This window comes from Cryptomeria japonica, chromosome 10 (assembly GCF_030272615.1).
Source record: "Cryptomeria japonica chromosome 10, Sugi_1.0, whole genome shotgun sequence".
In the NCBI taxonomy this organism is placed as follows: Eukaryota; Viridiplantae; Streptophyta; class Pinopsida; order Cupressales; family Cupressaceae; genus Cryptomeria; species Cryptomeria japonica.
Genome location: NC_081414.1, coordinates 312746773 through 312768358, shown reverse-complemented (window position 1 = coordinate 312768358; position 21586 = coordinate 312746773). Strand labels below are relative to the sequence as shown.

Here is a 21586-nt window from a genome sequence, read left to right as displayed (position 1 = left end):
ATAATATGATGCATGCACACTGTTGCGGACTGACTGATTTTGAAACTGTCACAAACTGAATTCCTTCATCATCGTTTTCAGCACAATACACTCCTGTTGAAAGGACGTCTCCACTTTCAAAAAATAATACTTACTCTTACTAAAAAAAGAGAGAGATTTTTTAAAACTACTGAGAGGGGGGATGAATCAGTAGTTTGAAACTTTAAGAGAATAATTACCAAAACTGATAGATACATATGAAAAAAGAGAACGCAGGGTTTATCTCGTGGAAAACCCTTTCGGGTAAAAACCCACGACACTGAAAGTCTTTCTATTAAAAATGGGTTCCAACCCTAATACAAAAGTGAGCTACAACTCACAGTATGAGCACCAACACAACACAAAGACTTACAACCTTAATGGGCTCCAACCCAAACATACAAAGTATAAAATCAGAAACTGGTAAGTGCTTTCAGACTCTATGTTATACTCAGAAATGAGTAAACCCCTCAATGTTAAGTAATGTCACCCAAAACATTAGACAGATTTAATACAAGTTGTTCTACTTAGCACAGAAAAACACAACTAATCAGTTCGTCATATTGAAACAACTCAAACACATAAAAGTTAGCTGCGTGGGTATTCTTCAACATTCATCACACACCACTTCAAATGTCTACATTTTCATCTGCATTATCAAACTTGCATAATGTAATATGATGCATGCACACTGTTGCGGACTGACTGATTTTGAAACTGTCACAAACTGAATTCCTTCATCATCGTTTTCAGCACAATACACTCCTGTTGAAAGGACGTCTCCACTTTCAAAAAATAATACTTGCTCTTATTTAAAAAAGAGACAGATTTTTTAAAACTATTGAGAGGGGGGGTGAATCAGTAGTTTGAAACTTTTAGAGAATGATTACCAAAACTGATAGATACATATGAAAAAAGAGAACGCAGGGATTATCTCGTGGAAAACCCTTTCGGGTAAAAAACCACGGCACTGGAAGTCTTTCTATTAAAAAATGGGCTCCAACCCTAATACAAAAGTGAGCTACAACTCACAGTATGAGCACCAACTCAACACATAGACTTACAACCTTAATGGGCTCCAACCCAAACATACAAAGTATAAAATCAGAAACTGGTAAGTGCTTTCATACTATGTTATACTCAGAAATGAGTAAACCCCTCAATGCTAAGTAATGTCACCCAGAACATTATACAGATCTAATACAAGTTGTTCTGCTTAGCACAGAAAAACACAACTAATCAGTTCGTCATATTGAAACAACTCGAACCACAATTTGCTGTACAGAGAGTAGGCTTTTCACACAAATTGTCTTACGCAACCTCCTTGCTAAGCATAGTCTTTCATCTACAAACTTCTGAAACCGTAACTATCTTACATAAAAACTTCAGACCTCCTGTTGTAATATACAGAAAAGTTAGCTGCGTGGAGTCTTCTCAGTATTCTTCAACATTCATCACACACTACTTCAAATGTCTACATTTTCAACTGTATTATCAAACTTGCATAATATGATATGATGCATGCACATTGTTGCGGACTGACTGATTTTGAAACTGTCACAAACTGAATTGCTTCATCATCGTTTTCAGCACAATACACTCCTGTTTGAAAGGACGTCTCCACTTTGAAAAAATAATACTTACTCTTAATAAAAAATGAGACAGATTTTTTAAAACAAATTTCTGTGATCACTTTTTTAACCTGAAGTTTTTTCGAATCTCATATTTTTTAAAAATCCTCACAGCACGACTTCTTTTTGTCATCTCCTATGTTTTGAGATCAAATCTCTCATCTAACCCCCTGACAGCAACATCTCTGTAAGAGGTGTAAGAGAAATTTGCTGAGCCTCTACTCACTGCACAATGATTACACGTTCAGACCAATAGAGTATTGATATTTATCCTTACACAGGAGACGCAGAATTTTAACCCAATAACATATTCTGAAAACAAAACGTCCACCACTGTTAAAACGGTTTGCATGACTGAGAATAAATCAAGGGCGATGCTTCTAAAAAAGTAACTCCTAGCATCTGTCAAGATAGAAAATCTGATATTTTGCTCAGAACAGTCTAACTGATCCGAACACATAGAATACCTTCTGACAAAGCACAGAATATTGTTCTGTGAAAACCGCCACTTGACATCTGAGAACAAACTGTGGCTTCATCTGAACTAAAACACACAGATTTACAAAAAGGTACAAGTGTCTCCAATCGAACCAGCAAATGGTCAGCAACCCACAAAACCACAGATTGAACAAATCAGAGAAAAGTTGACATCAATGACACAATATAACAGGGAATAGGTTGACATGGCTGAAATATGTGGAAGAAACCTTTTAGGGATTGGATTAAGGTGAGTTTTGATGGATCTGCAAAAGAAAACCCTGGATTACTAGGAATAGAAGGTATCTTTAGAGATGATGATGAACATCGTTTATCATTGTTTTAAGTCCACTTGGGAGTCTGGGACTGAATGGAAATAACAAGGCAGAAGCAATGACTGTCCTAGAGGTAATAGGTCTGGCTATGGAAAATGGATCGCAGAAAGTTTAGGTGGAAGGGGACTCGGTGCTAATTATTAAAGTGATCCAAATACACAGAGCAATGATTTGTAAACAAAGAATATCATTCAATAAATCAAGATGGAAACTGAGAATTTCAAGATCTCGTAGCAACATATTAGGACAATAGGAAATAAGGTGGCAGATCAGGCAGCCACAGGGAGGGTGAAAAGATGTAAAGATGTTTTACGCTCATCCTTTTCCTTTCATGGGATTAAGTCTAGTATCAAAAGCCTGCCATAGTATGATAGCTTGCTTTTTATTCAAAATTGTAAAACTCAGGATCAAAAAGAGAAAAAATTTATATGGGTAAAAAATTGTCTTTAGGCAAACTGAGTAGTGCAATTTTATGTGTGAGTCAAATAGAGAAAGATAGAAATCGTTTAATGATCAAAAGGCACTAGGATTTTTTTTGCTAATCTTCTCACAATTGTTATGTGCTTGGTGCTGAATAGGAAGATTTTTCTCGTGGAGGAAGATGATGTATTTTATTTGCTTGAAATTCTCTCTTATTTTTATATTTCCTGATTAGTTAATACCAATTGCAAGTTGGTATCTCAGTCAACAGTTTTTTATGAATGCGAGCTCTTTGCTAAGTCTAAATTTTGGTTGTGAGCTCAAATGTTATGTGTCGTCATTCTAGGACTGCTCTGTTAGGACTGCATTACAGGCTATTTGTTTTCCAAATTCCATTATACCTTTCTGAATATGGCATAAATTGTAAAGCTTTTGGAAACAACTGGGAGTAGCTTTTTTGCATCAACATTTCAGATCACACTTTGTGAAAAATAATTAGGAAGAGTATGGAAATGAAGCAAAATTACAGAGCAAGTTCTTTAAAAATAGAGAGAATGGATTGACAAAGAGACTAAGAGTACACGGGATCTAAGGGAGGACCTAGGGTCAAAGAGACACAAGAACCTAGATAAAAGTAGGAAAAGTCAACAAATTCAAGAACATAAAGTAAAATGAAAGCAATCTAACAAGAACAAATTACAAGATAAAGAGGGCGAAAAAGGAATGGACTAAAATGATACGAAGAAAAGTAAAAGCAAAAGTAAGGAGAGTGTTCAAGGGGAAAAGATCACAATGAAGAAAAATGTAAAAATGATAGGTATTATTACAATCGTAGGAATGAATTGTAATAATATTAAAATAAAGAATAAGAATTATGAAGATAAATATAAAAGATTAAGAATAGGAATGGAATTAATAGAGAAAGATAGGTGATTTCAAAAATATGGAAAATGTACAAATGAAAAGGAAAATAATACAATAGAAGATAATTTAAAATAAAGATATTCAAAAAATGTCAAGAAAAATGAGGAAATGCCAAATCTAAAGAAGAGGCCAAACTGAAAAGAAGAGGAACAAGGAACATGGAACATGGAACAAGGATCAAGGAACAAGAAAGGAGCTAGTAGAAGAACCAAACAATCAAAAGAAGGATCAGAGACAAGGGGAAGATGGGGAAGAGGATCTTGTAGAAAACAAAGAACAAGGTGGGAAGGTATGAGAGGGTGATCGAGACTAGGGAGAGTCCTAGAGAGATGGTTGGGATGCAAGGAGAGGAAAGAAGTGGAGGATAGGGGAAGGAGAGAGATTGAGTGATGGGGAGGATAGGGGAAGGAGAGAGATTGAGTGATGGGGCTGAAAGAGGAGGGAAGACTGAAAGAGACAAAACTAGAGAATACAAAGGGAGTGCAAAGAGATATCAAAAGGAGGGAGCTAAGCTTGAAGGGAATTTAATAAGGAATTCCAAGTGTTGTTCAAGTTCCACCCATCATCTTGGTTCAGTTTGGTGGGATTATTTCTAATAAAGGTTTTGATGGGTTGGAGGTCTACAAGGGTTCAAAGAGGAGGCTACTTTCTTCAGCTCAAGCAATTCGAAGGAGGGAAAATAAAAAACATAGGTAAATAAAAATTACATGAGGGGGGAAAAACAAAATCATAGGTAAATAAAAATTATCATTTAAGTTTTAGCTTGATACTATAAGTGGTAACTAAAAATTTGAAAGTTTGAACAAGCCCTAAATTTTTTACTTAACTTTGTTTATTGCCATATTCGATAAAATACATGAATTAATGATAGAGATGACTATGCATACTAGATACAAGAGTAAAATATATATTTATTTTCATGTGAAATTATTATAGAAGAAGACCATAGACGGTCAACCAAGGATTAGATTGGATCCAACTAGATTGCACTACTTTCCTTGACAATACACAATCTACTAAAAGATCGATCCGTCAACCGACACTTATAACTACTTGACGGTTATAATTACCCTAAGCTGACAAACACTTAATTCAATTAATTAACACATAGTTGGATAACCAATATTATTGATACTTTATAGTAGATTTTGGACGCTGATTACATTATCCTCCCCAAAAGAAAAGGTCGTACTCTAGAAGACAATTAAACATCAAGTAAATATTAAAGAAGATTGATGACAATATTGTACACAAAGACTTGTACATCAATGTGGTAGTGTACCTTGCAAACTCGAACATAAGAGTACTAATCAATTGTGTGCAAAGGGGATCGAGGTGTAGCAGTCCTCGTGTGATTCAGAGACAACACCCAAACTAAGACCTTCAAAACCACACAAAACCTCATGGTGCACATCATTTTCATGATTTTTTAAGAGGCAAAAAGCAATGTTGACAAAGCCAAAAAACAAAGATCGAGTTTTTAGCCAATATATGATGTCAACGGTGTAATTGAACACCTTTAAAATTTGTTGGATCATGTGCGTGTTTCCATGTGATAAAGGATTTTAGTTGCCTAGTGATGCTACCAAGTTGTACGATGCAACAATTTGTCTTTTGAAGGGTCATATGAGTAGACATTGAGAATGTTGTAGGAGACAATGGGAATGTCATATGATGAGGAGACACTATCTCTGAAAGGATTGGCATCCTATGCAAATGAAGTACTATGATGCAAAAATGGAAATCGTCGTACGATGAAGATTGGAGTAAGGATGCCTTCGTACGCCATGGGAGGTGGCATGATATTGTATGGTTGGAGCATATGAGGACAATTGTAGGTTGTATAAGGAGAACACTTGACGATCTTATGTTGCAATTAGGGATCCATTGTACGATGAGAGGGGAGGGCTGCCATGCGACGAATTGTGGGAGTTGTATAGTGTGTGAGGGCCAAGTGACTCTTACGTTGAAACTATGCTTGACTCTAAAAATAATGCCGTTGTTGAATGAAAACAATTTGCTATACAATGTGCTAAAGTGGATAATGATGTCGTGCGATGGAGAGTTTTTGTTACCGCCAAACAATACAAAGGGAGTGTTGTATGGTATAAATAAAATGTCATTGTATGCCTTGTCAAACCATACACTGTGAAGAAGAACCAATACTATCCGATGGTGTTGTATGGTGTTGTAGGTGAATGTTTAATGCCCCCAATTTTTTATAAAATGGCTGAATTGAATTAATTGATTAAGTTGTCCAAAACTTAATTTTTAATTCTTAAGGATGACTTTAATTATTAAATAAAGTGAAAATATTAAAATAATATTTTAAGTCACTTTATTAAAATAAAGTTCTCCAATTATGTCAAATATTTAAGTTGGCATAATCTTCTAGATGTTTCTTGGAGCTATTTATAAGGAGGCTGGTTGGGAGAAGTAAAGGATGTTTTGGATTTGATAAACGATTTAAGCTTTTTGGAGACGAAAACCTTTAGGAGTATAGAAGGGCTGGACGAAAACTTGGTTCTTCCAAAGGGGTGGATTCATGACAGAGTTCATAGTTGGGCCAAATTTGTGAAGTCTCCATTGGAGACAAATTTGTAAGGGATTGTTTTAGAAGTGGAAATATTTGCAAATAAATTATATTTTGAATATTGTATGGTGTATCAAGATTATATTTTGGGGGTGAAAATATTATTATTTAGGAAAATAATAGTGTTGTTGATTTTATGAGTGTGGTACCCTTGTTGAGCACAACTTTAATATTATGAGTCACCAAGGTTGTGGATTTTATTATTATTGCAAGTGTTATTAAGGAGGCCAATTCATTAAAGGAGAAAATAATAAAGGTCCCGAGTGATTTAATTATTTTGGTTGAGCTATGTTAAGTAATAATAAACAGAAAAATTTGTGGATCGCCTAAAGTTCATTGAAATTATATTTGGTTGCCGTTTTCATTCTGCTTGGGTGCACCTTATTCATGACCGGTGTTGGCTATTGTCGTGTGCATTAATTCCTGTGTGCAGCTATCATACCAGGGTTGCTCTGAGCTTTGTGGCGTGGTTCCAGTTAAGTGGCCTTCCATGAACTTTACTATTTTAACATTTTCCTCTTTTCTAGGCAAATCACTCTTTGATTGGCATGAATTTGTTAGGTTCTCTATAGAGACAGCACAAGTTGTTATTAATTCTTTGAAAATAATGATTAACACGTTAATTGGAATGAGATATAAAATGAATTTGTTCCTAGGTGCATCTCTTGTTAGTCAAAGGATGCAAAAGGCAACATAAGGGAGAAGGGCGAATCAGAGGGAGCATTTATGAAGGGAATTGGTCTGAAATTAAAAAAAGTTATGTTGTTGACAGAATGCATGGTGAATTTGGAATATATCAAGTTATATTTGGGCTTAGGCTACAATTTTATAGTGTGCCTTGTATACAAATTGATTAGATGAAGCACATATTTATTTCTCTAATTTCCTCTTGGCTGAATAAACAACATTAAGTAATAAGACAACTTGTACTATTGCTAGAAAATTTGGAAGTGAAAGATACCTCATCATGTTACACTTATGCAACAAGAATTTATTTGAATGTAGGAAGGACTTGATGATGAGAGAATAAAAATATTAATATTGACTTCTATTGTATTCTAAGTCGCAAGGGTCTTAGGTCTATATCTCCAATGTGCTGTCAAATTTTGAAAAAGCCCATGAGCAACAAGAAGCATTGACATGTGGCGAAAATATTTTAGAATTTTTTGTATTGTATTTTTCCTGTTTAGGTTGTCCTTGTAAAACTTATGGTAGTTGGGTTAGTTGCTGTAGGATGAGGCAAAGTTTTTTGGTCAATTCGTCATCATATCAAGGCTGATGAGGTCACACCTCACATTGATACATATAGAGTTTGTGATCAAGCTGACATGTAGTTGTATAATGACGTTTGATAACCATTTACTTGTATAAATATGGGATAATGTAGTAAGTAGCAGGAAATCTTCCATGATTCGATGTCTTTCCTTTATTGTTAATATTTGACTGCATCTTTGGCCTTAACTTGTTATCCTTTTTGTGGCAAGGGTGTGTTGTATACATCCTTTCTTAATGATTTAAATGAACACAAGGATCTTTAAGTATTGGGCCCAACGGAATATGGCCCAGAGGGATATTAACTTGAATTTTGTTTACTTTTTTGCCAGTAACTAAGAACCTTACCTTGAAGTTGACCTTTCTGGATTTTAAGAGTGTATGAGAGGTCTTTCCATATATATTGGAAATTCTTCCATCTTCTTTGTTTGTTTTTATAATGGAGCTTCTGCTTATCTGTCTCCAAATGAACAATGGTGCTGTTATTCTTGTATCTCAATGTTTCTAAGTTAGCCTCTTTGTAAGCATTGTTTGCTATTATATTGAGTTTTTAACTCAACCATGAGAGGAAATACTGTTTAGAAAATGGTTTATCTTATTCTCATGGTAAATGTTACTCAAATGATTCATTAACGTTTAAGATGGCATTGCAAATTTTTAATCAAATGATCCATATATCTAGTATAGAAAACAAATTTATGTTTTATTTTGGGTAGTTACTTTATACCATATGCTCTATTATGACAAACTGGGAGCTGCAAGGTAGTTTTAGTAGTGTCGATTTACCTTTGAGACTGTTGTCAAGTGCATTGATTTCAATGTAAGAAAAATTTGCTTACATGGCTTTTCACTCATAGGTTGAATGATATAACTGTACATGATGAATAATTGTTCAAAATGATAAAAGATGATAAAATGTTGCAAAATATTGATTGTACCAGTAATTATTGTCTTCTAAAATTCAACTTATAGAAATTGCAATTTGGCCATTCTTCTATTCTTGTATCATGGTGAAATGATAATCATGTCTCACATTAGTATTTTTTGTGATTGCAGGTTCAAAAAACTTTATAGTTTTATCTTTGATGAAGAACTGCCAATGGAACGAAAGGTGGCTAAGCTTCATTCTATTACTGCCTTTCGGAGGACACGCCAAATTTATAATTTCTTTGTTTAAGCATTTCATTTGGTATGAATAAACAGATAATGAGAAACAAGTTCCAAAACTATCAAATTCTTTGCTTGCAGAAACTTCAAAAAACCTTGGAGAAATCAAAGGACCCTAAAGCTGTTGAAGAAATGAAGAAACACATTTCTTGGATTGTAAGTTGCAGTGTTGAAGTTACCTTTTCCTTGTAAAATTTTGCAAGTGTAGAACAACATAAAACTTTGCTGAGTGTTGTTTAGTTAGATGTGCTGTTTCTGTCCTTCGTTTCTCGAGCACTGCATCTCCCCACTCTAAGGATAAATATTTATAGAAATATACTTTTTGTAAAAACGAGTATATAGATGGGAGTACATATAGGGGCCCCCACCTAATAAAAGTTTACTACAGTACAAATATAAATGGCTAAAAAGCCAGAATATAAGGTTAAAATTACAAAGATTGCTCAAAAACAGCCACCACCAGATAAAAAATCCATCACCATAAGCCAAGAGAAAAACAAGCAACATGGACTAGATAATCACTGCATAGGGACAAGATTGACCATGGCATTTGGAGTACCAAAAAATCACTAATTACACTCCCGGAGGCCCCACTCTAGAAGCCAAACCAATACTATAGTTCATTGTTTCCTCCATTGGCATTGCATTTGCAGAGCTCCCAGGCCTAGCTATCAGGCATCAATGGACTGATGCGAAACACCGGAATAGTATGGTCACTGGTAACTTCTTGGTGGACTTTGGTATGAGTTACCATCAAGTCAAGCATCACGTTTCCCATATCTGGATAGTAGATCTGTAGCCTGTGAACCTCTCACTACAAGGTTTGCAGCTGCTCCAACACACCGTGCATTCAACAGCCATGAATGCTAATCAGCCCCTCACCTCAACTCCGTGCCTTCCATAGCAACTACAGAGTGGAGCAATAAGATGCTCTCAATCTGACTCAAAAGCAACAATTGTAGGAGCCAGCCCTGTTGGGAGGCATCTAGAACCTTCCGTGCCAGCTTAGCTATAAAATCTTGATGACTCATGGTATTTGAATGAAGTCCTTGCAAACCCAAATCCACAACTGCCAACATTGGCTTGGAAAACCCCAAGTTACTGATTGGCAATTAAAAGTCAACTCAAGATGATTATCAGCAATAATTTCACATAACACCTAGAGATTTCTAGAAAGATTTCCATGTGTACCCTAAGTAAGCTTAAGTGAATAGATGTGAAAGGGACCTAATAATGGATCTAGTTAGGTAACATCCCTATTCACACCGATAGATGGGAATATGCTATAAAACCAAATGCAATCAATGACTGAATCGAGGATTCATCCTAATATTGTTTGCATATTATTTATTTGTGAATCATGCTGTAGTTGAATGTAGTGTCAGTTTTGTGCTCTCCATCGTAATCATGATATAAACTGCCATAATTAGTGTCCACACTTTCAAAAAGCACTCTTGGCTGCTGCCCTGTGAAGTTTTGAAAGCTTGATGTAAGATAAGATAGTGTGTGGGAAATCGTACGTTGGGCTGTGCAAATAACATTGCTGCCTAATCATCTTTATTTCAATGTGGCTGTAGAAGACATTGGCATTTGATTTGTGAAAGAGAGAAGTTGAAAACTAAAATGGGAGAATAAAACATGCCAATGAAGGAATAAGTTTCCTGTGTAGGAGAGATTAAAAAGAATCCTGCATGTGTAATCCTTGCCAATTCATGTGCAGTTTGCATAAAAGTCAAATAACTGGCAGATTTGCCAAAAGGATGTGATCTGCATAGAAGAAAACATAGAAGGGCATAGTTTCTCAAATTGCATATCATATCTTTCTATTGTTTTCCTGTTAATGCTCTTCCATTTGACCATGGTAGTTTGAATACATGCAATGGATAGATTTGGATATCTAGTGTTGTGATTGAAGGGACTCAATAAACTTTTTCTGCTTGAGATCGAATTTGTTTCCAAATCTAAGGGTTGGATTTTCTACATCCTTGTTAATTGGAGGTTCTGTTTGAAATATCGAGTCAAAGTGGTCCACAGGGATTGGATTGAATGTGAAACATGTCTATTTGTGCATAAAGAGGTGTGCTTTTAAAGCTTGGAGCTGTACATATGGTCAAAGCCACTTGTTTGTTTTTCGCTTGTTCAAATTTCTTTCATAAAATATTTATTTAATTATTTATTAAGGTATGGAATTTTTCGTTAAATGGGAGAGGAATGTGGGATTATGTGGCACTTAATTATGAGAGTTTGAAAAGCTTGATTTGGGACAAATCTGAGTGGCCACAAACTTATGATTAAGGGGGTTCCATAACAAAGTTGGAAGTTGAATTTTAGTTAACAGCATTAAAATAGGAGGTTCTAAGTTCAAATCCCACCTCTCCTACTTGTGTGCTAAAGGATGTAATTGTGATCAAGTGCAAAACTTGTATATTGTTTTTTGTAAATTTTTTGGTGACGGTTTATGTATCCCATTGTAAATGGTGCATTTTTAGTGGAAATCAACACCTTGATAATAATTTTTTTAATCATGTCTCCTTGACCTGATGCTTGTGTTTTTGAAGTTATCCATGCTTTACATGCTACATCAAATGACAATTTCAGAGTTTTCAATTTGCATCTGATGGCTAGAGCATAAAGAGGTCAAAGAGGATTTTGGAGGCACCAGAGGTTAGAGGAATTCATCCATCTCAAGCTAGCTTCTTGCTTGAGATGGTAGATTGCTTGAGAAGCACCACCTTATTTGTGCCCCTTCTTGGAACAAGGGGAGGCTTGGCAGTTCTGGGTTTAATCATTGAAAGAGTTGTGGTTAGTGTATCTACATTTACTAGTTTTGTGGATAGATTAATTGTTGAGAAATGTGTGATTAGTGTATCTACGTTTATTGCTTTTGTTTCTATGATACAATGGAGGAGGGATTTTGACACTCTTAGATGAGGGTGGTCTCTTAACAGAGAGTTGCTTTCTCATTGTGCATGGAGGTTGGGTTTTATTTTTCATGTGGTATCGAGGATATGTAGGTTTGACAATTAGGATGTCCACTGATGCAATCGGTTCAGTGTGTTTTGGGTGAGTGAGGAGATTTTGTGGAGTTACTTCACTGGATTTCCAAATGGTCTGCTATATTTAGTCATATAGTGCTTCATCCTTTGTTTGGATTGAATAAGGGGGGAACGCTGGAAACATATTACGTCTATACATCTATAGTATTAGATATGTGAGTAATTAAATTAAAGCTAGGTGTTGTATGTGGGAATTTTCCACAAGGTAGTTGATGGGATGAGGCTTTTTTAAAGCCAAATGCAATAAATTAGTAAATTCCCATAAACTCATAATATATTTTGGTGTTATCTTCTCTATGCGACCATAGTTTGGGGTTTAGTTTTCAACATCCAATGATCCTAACCATTTCAATAAATCCTCAGAATAGTGTTTGAGCCAACATTTAGGACACAAGCCCTTCAAGAGGGCATTGATAAACAACGAAGAATACCCTTCTACAATTAGTTTTTCCACTGTTTAGAAGCTTCGACAACCATACTTACTACTGCACCTTCCCATTCTTCCTCATTGTTGGTTCTAACACCAAAGAGAGAACCATCATATAAATGTCCCATTATATTCTTTTATCAAACCTTGCATTGGCATTGCTTGGATTACCCTGGGATGCTCCATCGAAATTAAGTTTTACAAAATTTTCAGGAGGGGGCTCCCATCCCTTATTCTACTCACCAATATTAAAATCCCTTCACCCTTTTAACAGAGACAGAAATGCTTTTGTTAACATATTGTATACATTCAGCTTTTTACTTGGATTTTTCAATTGTTTTGACCTTGTGTATATGGAGGCATTTGTTTTTAATCTTTAGACATCAATGTGATGCTTATTTTTATAGCTGTTGGTTTGTACTTTAAAAACATGTGTTATATCATTTTCATTCCCATTGTGATCTATACAGTCATTGGTTCAACATTTGTACTGTTATGAGTTTCTCTTATTACCATGCATTTTCAAGTTAATGCTTGCAATGTGTGGGTGCCTTGTGTTTTGAACAGTTCAGTTGCTGTTTTTTAACATCATAAATGTACTTTGTCCTAAAGTGTACATACATACATACATACATACATAGTACAACTACATACATACATACTTGTGAAGCCTATGAATATATTTATCTTTTGATAAGTTATTTCAAAAGGCAAGGGACCCATTCCCTCATGAAACTTATGATGTATGTATGCATGTGTGTGTATGTATGTATACAGTATGTTAGTGTATATGCATGTATGTGTGTGTGTGTGAAGGAATATAACTCCCTGTCATATGTGCTATAATTTAGGACAGCCTATTTGAACAACTTGGAATGATAGCAAACTGCTCTTCTTCCTTGCAATAGAACAACCCCTATAACATAATCACTCACATCAGTTTCAAGTTTCAACTTCAAAAGGCTGTATACATGTATGTATAAGAGGGAATAGAACTCTGTGTCATATATACTACAGTTTAGGACAGCTTTTGAACAACTCTGAATGATAGATCACTGGTCTTCTTCCTTGACGCAAAACATTCCCCATAGCATAATCACTCACATCAGTTTCAACCTCAAAAGGCTGTTGAAGTTTGGGTAAAGCAAGCATGAGTGCATGAATGATTATATACTTGAGTTCTTGAAAGGCATGCTGCTGTTTTATATCCTCATGAAAACATTTTCCAGCCCCTTTAATAGCATGCACAGGAGCAGCAACATGGGAGAAAGATCTCTCAAACTTCACACTTATTGTAATTGGACAGCCCCATCAAAATTCCTAGTCTTCCAAATAGATGTGGGCTTTGTCCAATTAACAATGGCCTTAGCCTTATTAGTATCAATCTTGATTTTACCATTCCCCACTACATGTCCAAGATGGATGAGTGTTGTTCTTGCAAACACAGTTGTACCTGCCTAAGATGAACACATTCTCATATATTCTACGTAAATCTAAGATATAATCCAAATACAGGACCAGGCAAAAATCTAAGAGTGGTCCAAATTCCAATTACCTCATTCATTAAGCTCATACAGGTGGCTCAATCATTGCACAATCCAAATGGTAGAATAAGCCACTCTTAAAATCCTTGATTAATTTTAAATGCTGTTTTCTACACATCTTCATTTTCTATTCAAACTTGATAATACCTTGATCTTAGGTCTAGCTTTGTAAAGTACTTGGCATGCTGAAGTTTAACCCAAGAGATCATCAATATAGGGCAGCAGGTAACTATTTTTTATTGTAGTTTTGTTTGACATCCTATAATCAACTCACATTCACCAAGTCCCATCTGTTTTTGGCACAACTACAATAGGAGAATTACAAGGTCAAGTAAAAGATATGATCGCACCTTCCTCAATAAGTGCCTTCAGCTGCAACTTAACACTACACAACATTTTGACAATATAGCCAATTATTTGGAAGTAGGCATTTGGGAAATAATTGTATCTCATGATCAAAGTTCTCTTTGGAGGCAGCTGTTTAGATTCAAGAAACAATTTTGGAAAATGATGAAACAATGGAGTTGCCTCTTCTGTGCTTGATGAGTATGCAGCCCATGCACTGTTCTTATCTCAGATCCTTTGTGCTCCTCTTTCCCATGTAGCAACAGAAGAGTAAATTTCTTATTTGCATTGATATGCCTCTTGGTTTGGGAAGTGCTAACCATGTAGATCTTGATCTTTCCAACATTTAAGTTCAAAGTGAAGTCTTCTCCATCCAAATGGGTCTACACTGAATTTTCCTTTTAAAGTAGATTGCATCTCTCATATAGAGGTAGGGACTCCCAAAAATAACACCATGTTGATCTGAATGTATTATATCAACTAGCATTTCATTATTAAACTCCAGGTAAAACTCAAATGACTCACATTCATGATTGAGGCATTCACTTCTTGTTTCAGCCATTCTAAGTAATACGGATGAGGATGTTCTAGGATTGTCAATCCTAACTTAGAAATCAGTTTTTGAGGGATTAGGTTAAACAAATCATCAGTTTTCTTTCCCTTGACTTGGGTCTTGATGTGGAAGATTTTAGTGAGATCTTCATCTTGAGTTCCATCACCCACAACAAATGCTCCCATATAAACCATGTCACAAGACAATCTTTCATCCACCTTAGAGCTGCAATCAATCTCATTTCCTTTTCTCACATAAGTGATGTTCTTATCATCTTTCTTCTTCTTTTTCTATGAAACTTCTAACATCTTTCCTCTAAATGCCCATCTTTTTCAGGATGTTAACAGTGGTATTTCTGCTTGCCTTTTCCCTTGTCTTTGGTATTGACTGTCTTGTAGCATTTTTCTTAATTTTACCTTTGTTCTTGCCTTTATTTCTAATCCCCACCTTGCTGCTTTTGTTTGGCTCCAAGTAATGTGGTTGTGCACACGCCTCATCAATGTTTTGGGTTTTAGCCATTAGGACAGGTATTTTTGGGTGTCCAAACTGGCCACCTATGTATTTCATTAGGACCTTTTGGTCCATGATTTTCAACAACTATAATGCTTACCTCCTAAATTCATTGTTCTATTGTTGAACACTTACTCCTTCTTGTTTCCTGAAGTAGTGCCACTAAATAACCCTTTCTTCTTTATGGCAAATTGGATAAAATTGCTTCTGGAATAGCCCTTTAAAATCTTTCCATGTTGAAATTGGTGGTACCTTTTGGTGTTCCAAAGAATGATTATAGATTTCATACCACATGAGAGCATGCCCAGATAGTTAAAGTCTTGCTAATATAGTTTGCTTATGTAGAGACAACTTATGGAGACTAAAATAAACCTCCAGTAGTGAAACCTACTAAAGCCAACTTCTTAGCACTTATATCACCATCAAAAGGTTGTTTATTAATCTTGGCTTCAGCATTGAATAGTCTTCCATTAGATGTTTCACCTTGCTCATACTTGGTTCTCTGGCTCTCTTTCTTCCTCATTGTTTTCAAGTTCTCTATTAATGCAAGCAGGATGCTCTCAAACCTATGAATCTTACTCAGTGTGTCAAAGATCCTTGCAACAACATCCTCTAACCTTTTAAATTGAGCTTCTCCATCATCCTCTTCTCTTGCCACTGGTGTAGCTGCTCTTGTCCACTCTTTTCATGCTCAAAAGGGATTAACTTGATCTTGTTGATTGTATAACCTGTAAAACATTTGCAAAGTCCCCTACAACCTTTCTTTAATACCACTTGGTTTGTATATTGCAAAAATTAATAAAATGTATTGTCCCTACTTTGTGTTGAGAGAGTGCTCGTTTAACCACATGCAATGACTCAGATCATAGTTGCCTTCCCAATCATAGACGATATACTGCTACCGTCTCCCCCGAACACTACTCTTCTGGATAATGTTGATCTCTTATGTATTCGATCTGCCTATGTGTGTATATATATGTGTGCAAGAGTGATCCTTATCAAGGGTTGTCTCTCTTCTCAAGAGGGACAACATGTAGAGAGGCGTCCATATAATGGAAAAGGGATGCTTCCCTTAATTAAGTCGGCCCACAATGATAATTGGGCAGTGATCTTCATATAGTCTCCCGCCGCTAACCCGTCAACACTCCCTCTTTAGCTAGGGAGATATTTTCTTAGATACTCATGTCATGGAGTATGACACTCACAATGGCTACACCCATTAGTGAGAAATGTACACAAGTGCCCATCATGGAGTCACTCAACGTGATGTCGTCATCTCATCATGACGTTCACCATGGCTACTCCTAGAGGGTGAACAAACACAAGTGATGTTGTCATGGAGTCTCTCAACATGACATCCACCATGGCTACTCCTAGAGGGTGGAACAAGGGCATTCACCTCAAACTTCTCTCTCACAGAGAAGAATGCATTAACAAGGGCTTGCACCTCAAACTTCTCTCTCACAGAGAAGAATGCATTAACAAGGGCTTTCACCTCAAATTTCTCCGCCTCAGAGAAAAATGCATTAACAACAAGTACCACAAATTACTGATGCTAAGTCTCCCTTTCAGCAAGGGCTTTAAGTACTAGTATCAACCTCCTGACCTTCTCGTCCAAGGTTGCTTCTGTTGGTTTGTCAGACTCCCTCTAAATGTTAATTCCTCCTCTTCGAGGAAAACTGATTGCAATCTATATAGGCTCTTCCTCTTCGAGAGATGTCTCAACTCAGTCCCATGAGACTACTGCACATTCAGACTGGATTATTTATCTCTCCATTTGTCATAGTAAGGTCACATGCTCACGTCTCATAGTATGGTCTGGGATTATCATCTAATAATTCATTAAATCCACTCTTTCCAACTTTACGCCTGACAAATACGTAGCTCAAGGATAAACTGTCCTTTCCGAATTTGGTGCAGTCTCTTAATGACAGCATCCTTTCCTACTCCACTGATGACAATAACAAGTGGTATGGCAGGGGGAACTTGCGGTTCTGAATCAAGAGGGCAGCCTAGAGATGTCTCTATCTCTCTTTGTATTTTAGCCTATATTTTCTGTTTGGTTCCATCCAATTCCAGTATTGTTCTCTGCACCTCATCCTTCAGAGTACGGTTCTCGGTATCAAGAAACCAAGCTCTCCTTATAAGTGGTCATTGAAGATGGCTCATCCTTGACTTTAAATATGCTATCCTCCGTCATGCTCTGAGTATGTTAACTCCTCACAGATGAAGCAAGTGTGCACAGCAATATCTATACAGTCAATGTATATATGTACACCAGAGTCTTGATAAGTATTTATACAGGTATAAGCAGTGTGACCTTCAACAAATAAATTGAATATTTATGTTTGCTCACAGTAGAATGCCACAGTATGTATAAATCGCATATATCGCAGTATGTATTTATGTCGCAGTATGTATATATCGCATTCAGTATATATATATTGCAGGATGTATCTCTTGCAGATCGGATCTCTTAATAACAAATAGATTTGTTATTCAAATCGTAACTCTTCATGATGATTGGTTTACCTGATAATATTAATTAGTCTGGTATTATCGTTGTCTATTTACTTGCATCTTCCCGAACATTGTGTCTTCTGTGCTTAGTTAACGGTAATTTTACTGTTGCTGGCTGTTGATGAATTGCTCCACATAACTTTGTCTTTGAATGATTAGACACAGGTTCGGCAATCATTCCCAAGCATTCAATATCTACGAAGGGAGTATATTATTGTCCTATTTCATATAATGATCGATCTTGTAGAATCACCTCCCGTGAATGTTCAACATATAATCGGTATTTTTATATGTGCCTACCTTCTAATCGATGCATGAGTTATTCCTGATTTTCTCGAGCGGTGAACATCTCCAATCATCTTTCCGGTCGTTGTAATCGTACCCCTCCAATTGAGCAATGATTATATATGAATCGATTTCTATATCGGTGTAGTAATCACTGCATGTATCATATTCTCTTTTGGGAGTCGCTGCAATTATAATTGTATGTTTCTGTCCCTTATTGGGTATGTTCGATATTCATTAATAATTATTCATCACTTGGCCATTGGTACCATAATCTATGTGATTCTTACCCAAGTCCCCTGTCGTTATCATATCACAGCAACGATACTGTAATGGATGCTTATGATCACTTGATGTTATGAATCGCTTCTCCGCTCGGTTTGAACCCATCTTATCACTAAAGAGAAGGCACATGAAAGAATATAGCTCTGATATCATGTTCAGAGAGTGCTCATTTAACCATAGGCAATGACTCAGATCATAGTTGCCTTCCCAACCATAGACAATATACTGCTATCGTCTCCCCCGAGCACTACTCTTATGTGTTCGATCTGCCTATGTGTGTGTATATATATATATGTGCAAGAGTGACCCTTATCAAGGGTCGTCTCTCTTCTCAAGAGGGACGACATGAAGAGAGGCGTCCATATAATGGAAAAGGGATGCGTCCCCTAATTAAGTCGGCCCACAATGATAATTGGGTGGTGATCTTCATATAGTCTCCCGCTGCTAACATGTCAACACTTTGAAATTTAATTTAATAATAAATAATAATAATAATAATAATAATAATAATAAAATACAAAAAATTAAATTAAAATAGAACGGAATATAATTAAATTATATTTGAAATTTGGTCTCTAAAGCGCTTTGGTAACATACATAGACCCTTCTCCCATAAAACTGAAGTAGTAGTAGGGTTTGATATCTATATTAAGAACTATGAATAATGGAATTAATCATCTAATGAGGAAAATAAATAAGCACTTGTTAATAACTGTTGAGACATGGACCAGCTAGGACTCGAACCTAGGACCTTCCAAATGCTGCTGGAGTTCTCTACCACTGAGCTACTGGCCCCTCTTGGACCAGTCCATCGTCGGTCTGGGTGGGGCTTATTTCCAACCCCAACACCCCCCCTTAAGCCACACCTCTCGTGTGCTTGGGGCTCCTAGCCTGGACCTGGCTCTGATACCATGTTGAGACATGGACCAGCTAGGACTCGAACCTAGGACCTTCCATACGCTGCTGGAGTGCTCTACCGCTGAGCTACTGGCCCCTCTTGGACCAGTCCATCGTCGGTCCGGGTGTGGCTTATTTCCAACACCAACAATAACTAATAATTTGAAGAATGTCAATGACTGGCTTCATGATTAGTCTCTCAATCAATTTTAGTACATTGAAATGGATTAATTATGTATAATCAGGTAGGGGACATTACATAAAACACTATATTGTAATATTCTATTAATTGACAAGATTCATTTACAAAGAGGTTCATCTCCTTATATAGAGATTGGAGAATAAAATCATTTAAATGGATAAACATTACATGACTCACTTAAAGTTAAAGCTAAAAAGTGAACTAAAAAAATAGAAAGAAAACACTTGCCACTAAGGTGGCTTTATTACAACTATAAATCTTTTAACAATTTAATATTATTCTAATACCCCGCCTTAAGGCTTACTTAACAAACTAAAAGCACCTTGAACAAAGAATGTGCCGTTCTTCAGAGCCTTTCTTTGAAAACATACCATACAACAGGTAGAACTCCATCAAACTGCCTCAAACCTTCGTAAAGGTGTAGCTCTTGAGCTGAATTCTCGAGTTCTTGGATTACTACCTCTCTGAACTTTGAAATCATAGATCTCTAGAACCATTGGACAACAATCCATCTTGAAGTACACTCATTGAGCTCCAACAAGTTGTCTCATAACCCTTGGAAGGGTATGATTCACAAGATCATAGACTCCCAAGCTAACTAGGCAACCATCCATTTCAAGCTGTCTACACTAGCTTCCTACCTGTCTACAACAATCTACAATTCCTTCTAACAGATTCCCACCAGCTAGCACATGCAAGCAAGATGCAAGTTCATGCAACTACACGCAACTCACATATATGCACATGCAAGTTATTTAAAAAAAATTCTTACATGATTCTTTGAAAAAAATCTGCCCACACAAAAAAGCCAACCCGCGATTTAACCGTGAAACCCTCATTAATTTTTCTGCAAGATTCAACTTCATTTCACTTGACAACCTGACTTTGATACCATATTGCAAAAATGAATAGAAAACAATATTTTAATATTTTATTAATCAATTGAAAACTACCTTGGAGAAATATTGAAAGGGGAATTGCTCTAGCAAGAATGAACATTTTTCTCCTCATTCTACTATCAAGAATCCTATGCAGGTGTTTGCAAAACCTGTAGGGTGAAACAGAGCCTTGACAATGTTTACAAACAACTAAACAACTACAACATGACTTTGCACCTTGTAAATCCCTATTCTTACACTTACATCAGTGAAATGAGCATAGAATGAAGATCCCCATGAGAACCAACCCCCAACATGTGCTTTACAATGTTTATAATACATTTCCCCATCCTTGGTGTGAAAAGGAAGATTTAATATTGAAATATTCATGTGAAACATCAAATTTCCTTCATATACCACACGTCATCTGCATAATGATGAATTTGTTGCTTTTGTGAGCAAGTTATTTCGAAAATGTTGTGGTTGAGACAAATTCACCAGTTTTGATAAGATATGAATCACAACTGCCATGGTTGAGATGATTTCACTGAAAGTGGAAACTGGTGATTTCATCAAATTTGATTTTGTACTTCGTTCTGTGAACTGTGGCCCTGTTCCAAGACATCTCTGCAATGCTCTAGATCATCACAAACACACCTCTTGGAAAAGTACAAGCTCGCTGATGTCAAAATCAATCAAACTCATGTTTTTAAGGCTTCTGGATTTCTCTTCAGTTGAAAGTGGCATCTTTGACTCTATGGTCCAGCAATTTAACCCTATTTTTGGATCACTAAATAAAATAGAAAAAGTTCTTAAAGACTGAAACTGTGGAGATTTATTGGGGTCACAAGTTTTATGTTTTGTAGGGTGAAAGCATGTGTGTTTTTTGTATAGGGTTTTTTTGGAGTTTTTTGTTTTATTTTATTGTTTGTTGGTGCAAAAGGATGTGCCATCAATTCTAGTTTGATTGGCAAAGTTAATGGTTTGAAGATATTATCAGTTTCAATTGCGATCATAAGTTAATATATATATGAGTTTCATGGATCATCTATAAAGTTGGGGTATTTCACATCATATTGTCATTGTTAGGATAATTAAAAGATTTTGTTTGTTTGTATCGTTTTTTGTTTTAAATGATGTGTTGTTGATTCTAGCTTGATTTCTAAATTGATGGGGTTGGATAAAGTGTTGAGTCGAATCATGATTATGGTTTCACAATTGTGAATTTGACAGATCATTTTTGAAGT

At 36.1% G+C, this 21586-nt stretch overlaps 1 protein-coding gene across 6 annotated transcripts in view; it reads left to right on the top strand.

Annotated features, from left to right (window-relative positions):
- LOC131041777 (uncharacterized) overlaps positions 1-21586 on the top strand; it is a 57071-nt gene that overhangs the window by 32507 nt on the left and 2978 nt on the right. For all 6 annotated transcript variants that reach the window (XM_057974983.2, XM_057974980.2, XM_057974978.2 and 3 more), the window contains 2 exons: positions 8727-8781; positions 8919-8993. In XM_057974983.2, the coding sequence (XP_057830966.1) occupies positions 8727-8781; positions 8919-8993 (130 nt within the window). The remainder of the gene's footprint in view (positions 1-8726; positions 8782-8918; positions 8994-21586) is intronic.